Source organism: Elaeis guineensis, chromosome 9, assembly GCF_000442705.2.
Source record: "Elaeis guineensis isolate ETL-2024a chromosome 9, EG11, whole genome shotgun sequence".
Classification (NCBI taxonomy): Eukaryota; Viridiplantae; Streptophyta; class Magnoliopsida; order Arecales; family Arecaceae; genus Elaeis; species Elaeis guineensis.
In genome coordinates, this window is record NC_026001.2 from 15024205 (window position 1) to 15028132 (window position 3928).

The window sequence follows — 3928 nt, forward strand, 5'->3', positions numbered from 1 at the left end:
TTGTGGGGATTTTCACGTAACTTTGTTGTCTTCTTGTGTGGTTTGCTTGGCTTTATCTTGTGAGATTATTATTTGCTTGGATTATTGTTGTTTGCTCTATTGTTATACCCTTATGGAGGTTTACTTGTTTTTGTGCCTACAAGGTGTTTGTGAAATTGCCTAGTCCACTTGTATTGATCCTACAGGTTGCTTTCGCATTCCGTATCTATCTCTAAACACTTACAGAGTTCTAGCTAATTTCCTAGCAGCAGCAGATATGTTTTAGGTCACTTCAAAACTCACAAAACCTTGATTCATCTTCATATAGCCAGTGAATAAGTTAACGATTTTAACTAGCCAAACATATCCAACATCAAAATCTTTTACAATCCAAGATTAAATAAATTGTGAAGTGTGTCTATGCACCTTCAAACTCAGTCAAAAATATTTCCATGAGATGCTTTATGTATTCAAACAACTCATCCTAAACAAACCGAGGTAAACAGGAAGCAATCATCAAGTTTAGATTTCCAGCAGAAAAGGAGTTATAGCCCAATTTATGTTCATGCTTGTTACTTGTCCATTTGTCCTGCAGTAAGCAGGCAATTTTGTGTCTGAGCAGAAGAATAACCCCAATGATGAACCCATAACCTCACATAGCACCCTCTCTAGATACTAGCCATCCATAATGATGATGCCAGTATTAGTACCATGTAACTGGATATCAACATCCACCCAGAGGTATCTTCCTGCTGTTTTACATCCCAAAAAAGAGGCCTTGGAAGAGCTAGAAATTTGGAGTCATCAACTAGTCAAGTTATATAGCTAATTGTAGATATATTTACATGTGACAGACAATAAATATCTGCCATGCTATGAGAAAAAGAACCTAGCTAGCTAGATGTCACATAGTTGATCAAAATGATCAATCGCTAAGCATGACTGATGCTGAGTCCATACTCGGTAAGAATCCGAACCAGTTCAATTTTCGAAAGCGGCTGCATCAGCAAAACCGGTAGATATTAATCATCAAATGGAAAAGCATCTCCAACAGCAAACATATGTTAGTAATATGTTTTAGCAGAATGATAAGTTATAATTAAGCATCCATCTTATATCCATTAATGAACAATTTTGGATATCATATACCTTGGCTTGGAAAGCATTAGCCCCTGCATGGATGAAGAGGTCTCTATCACAAGGTAGACAGTCACCAGATAACGCAATGATTGGTGTGGTCACTCCCAGTGAACGTAGCTGCTTTGTTGCCTGTAATTAAAAGCATGTTGTAAGCTATCTGCCACACACACATAGAGAGAGAATCGATAGATAGAGAGAGAGATTTAGATCAAACTCCTTCCTAAAATTTAGACAGGGCATAAAAAGGTACTTCATACTTCAACTTTCATTTTAAAGGGTTCAGTTCTAGATCCTATACCTGAAATTAACTGTATCCTATACTTCAACTGGACCTAGTTGCAGCCAATCTAATTGAAGCATAGGTAAGTGTACATGTCTAGTCATGCCGAGAGGAGTTCAAGAGATATTTTGTTGCTTGAGTCAATGCAGTGGCTTTTTGGTTTCCCTTCGTTTTTTGAGGGGAAGGGGGATTGGGATGCAAAAATTGAGTGACTGTGCTTGATCTGCACGCTGAGACAAAAGTTGGAATTGTCATATATTATTTAGCTTCGAAAATATTGATGCTGTAGGCATCTCTTTTTTTTACACATCTCTTAAAAAGTCTAAAATCTGCTTGCACACTTTTATGGTCATTTTCCTTTAACTTCTGTATTCCTAAACTTAGCTAAAGTTCATTCAACCAGTCAATTAGCATACTGTCAAAAGAAAATGACAATTGATATACAATTAGACAATAAAAAGTGAATGAGCATGTGCACATGCACGAGCACACACTACACACGTGGAAAAAATTTTAAATAAATTATATTATGGGAGGATGAAATCTTTAGTCACACATCGATTGTGAGTCAAAATGAACTTTGGCTTATATGAAATGGGACCTTATCTCTCCCTAGTGAGGTGCTTTTTACATGGAACAAAATCATGTGGCATTTGATATGAGTCAAAGTAAACAATGCCTAGAGCAAAGACCGATCCATTTGAGCCATCTGAGTCTTTGATTGTAATATTGGTGCTATCTATTATAACTATTTTTTGCTCATGCACATAGAGTCCTCTTTGACCGGGAGGAGGGGCTATTGTTGTGGGAGGATGGTACTTTTAGTCCTACATCAATTGTGACCAAAGAAAAATTCTGGTTTATATAGGATAGGACCTTCTCTTTCTTTAATAAGGTATTTTTTACATGGGACAAAATCGTGCGACATCTGATATGTGTCAAAGCAGGCAATACCTCACACGGGAATAGATACTGAGCCATGTACGCTTGACTGTAATAAATTATATTGTAAATCTATTTCTTATCCGGTGGATGTCATTGAATCATAGGAGTACGCAATCTTCACATTTTCAAGACAATTATGCATGTTTCTGATTAACAGAGGGGAACTAGCGCTTATCAGGGTTTTTAAAGGGATAAAAACAGCATTTCAAACTTTGGAGCGATAAATAAGTACATAAGCACCTTCTAGTTAAAAGGTATACATACACATGCAAATAGTTTATCTACACTTCATAAAAGGAGAAGGATGCTTGGAAAGGAGCAATGAAAAACTTACAAACTAGCAATGCAAATTTTGTCTGTGAAATTTGCATCAACTAAATTACCTCAAGGCCATTCATAACAGGCATTTCCTTATCCATGAAGATAAGGTCATATGTTCTGCCTTGCTTGATGAAGTCCACTGCTATTTTGCCATTCTCTGCCTCCTCCAACATCACGTTAAGTTCACTCACGAGCCTCCTCACCACCACCTGAACTTGATTCACAATATGTATGTTACTCCTCAGATACTTATATAGAACAAAGAGTCAGAAAATGCAAAAATATTTAAGGTTCCAAAAAACAAAATGGTACCAACCCACAAAATACCAAAGCCCAAACTAACAGCAAGAGCTGTTACCTGACAATTAACACCAAATTAAAAATTTTAAAGAAAAAGACCTCTAGCAAAATGCTTAGCCGAAGATCAGTGCACGCAGAGGCTGCGCACATTCTCTTATTCAATATATCCATTAGATATGTACATATAATTTATCTCCATGACTACAATATCCAAAACAAAATCATAAGATTCTAGTGCTTTTTACCCTATTGATCTCGACGTCCTCGACCAGAAGAACCCTCCTCCTGGTTGAACCCATGGAAGCCCGTCCGCTGTCGTGGTGCAGCGAGAACCAAATCCTTGCTAATGGAGTGGGAGGACATAGAATTGAGGTGGAAGAATGACGATAAAAACACATTGGCGGCTGGTGCAGTAGAATGTGCATCGAATTCATACAATGGCCATGCAGATAACACCGTAGCCTGGGACCCAGCAGCCTCCATGAGTGGAGTCTGCCACCCACTGGCCGAGAATGGAACTTGGTCAGTAGGAGGAGAAAGAAGAAATGCAGCAATTTGTAGACAACTTAATCTATTCCTTTGCAATGGTCATTTTGGCACCTGCCAAGCTCACCTTGCCAAATGGAAACAAGGGAGGTAAATGCGTAAAACCTCTTGCCATTACTAGCAACACTGAAGTAAAGGATGCTTGTCTATAAGATGTGAGAGGGAAAGCCTCCATAGGCCCCACGTTGATACGTGGGAGATATGGCAATAATTGATCTCATATATTCTCTACGTGAATATGTTATAAAAGGAGGCCTTAAAACTTTGGGACCCCTTTTGTGATATTTTCATTTCTTTTTCCTTTCAGAAATTAATTAAAAAATAAAACTAGACTAAACCATGTAATGAAGCTTCTTGTTGAATTGGCCATCATTGTTTCATTCTTGTTGAATAATTTTTCTTGCTTTTTTCTTTTTC

The 3928-nt window shown here is 37.7% G+C and overlaps 1 protein-coding gene across 1 annotated transcript; it reads right to left on the bottom strand.

The window, feature by feature from the left end:
• Positions 1-911: 911 nt before the first annotated feature.
• LOC105051627 (two-component response regulator ORR41-like) lies at positions 912-3482 on the bottom strand. Its single transcript, XM_019852798.3, has 4 exons — positions 3211-3482; positions 2728-2874; positions 1129-1248; positions 912-977 (listed from the first exon to the last, which is right to left on the bottom strand). Exons 1-4 carry the CDS (start codon positions 3397-3399, stop codon positions 912-914), a joined length of 522 nt encoding a protein of 173 aa, XP_019708357.2. The 5' UTR covers positions 3400-3482.
• Between the last annotated feature and the right edge of the window lie 446 nt (positions 3483-3928).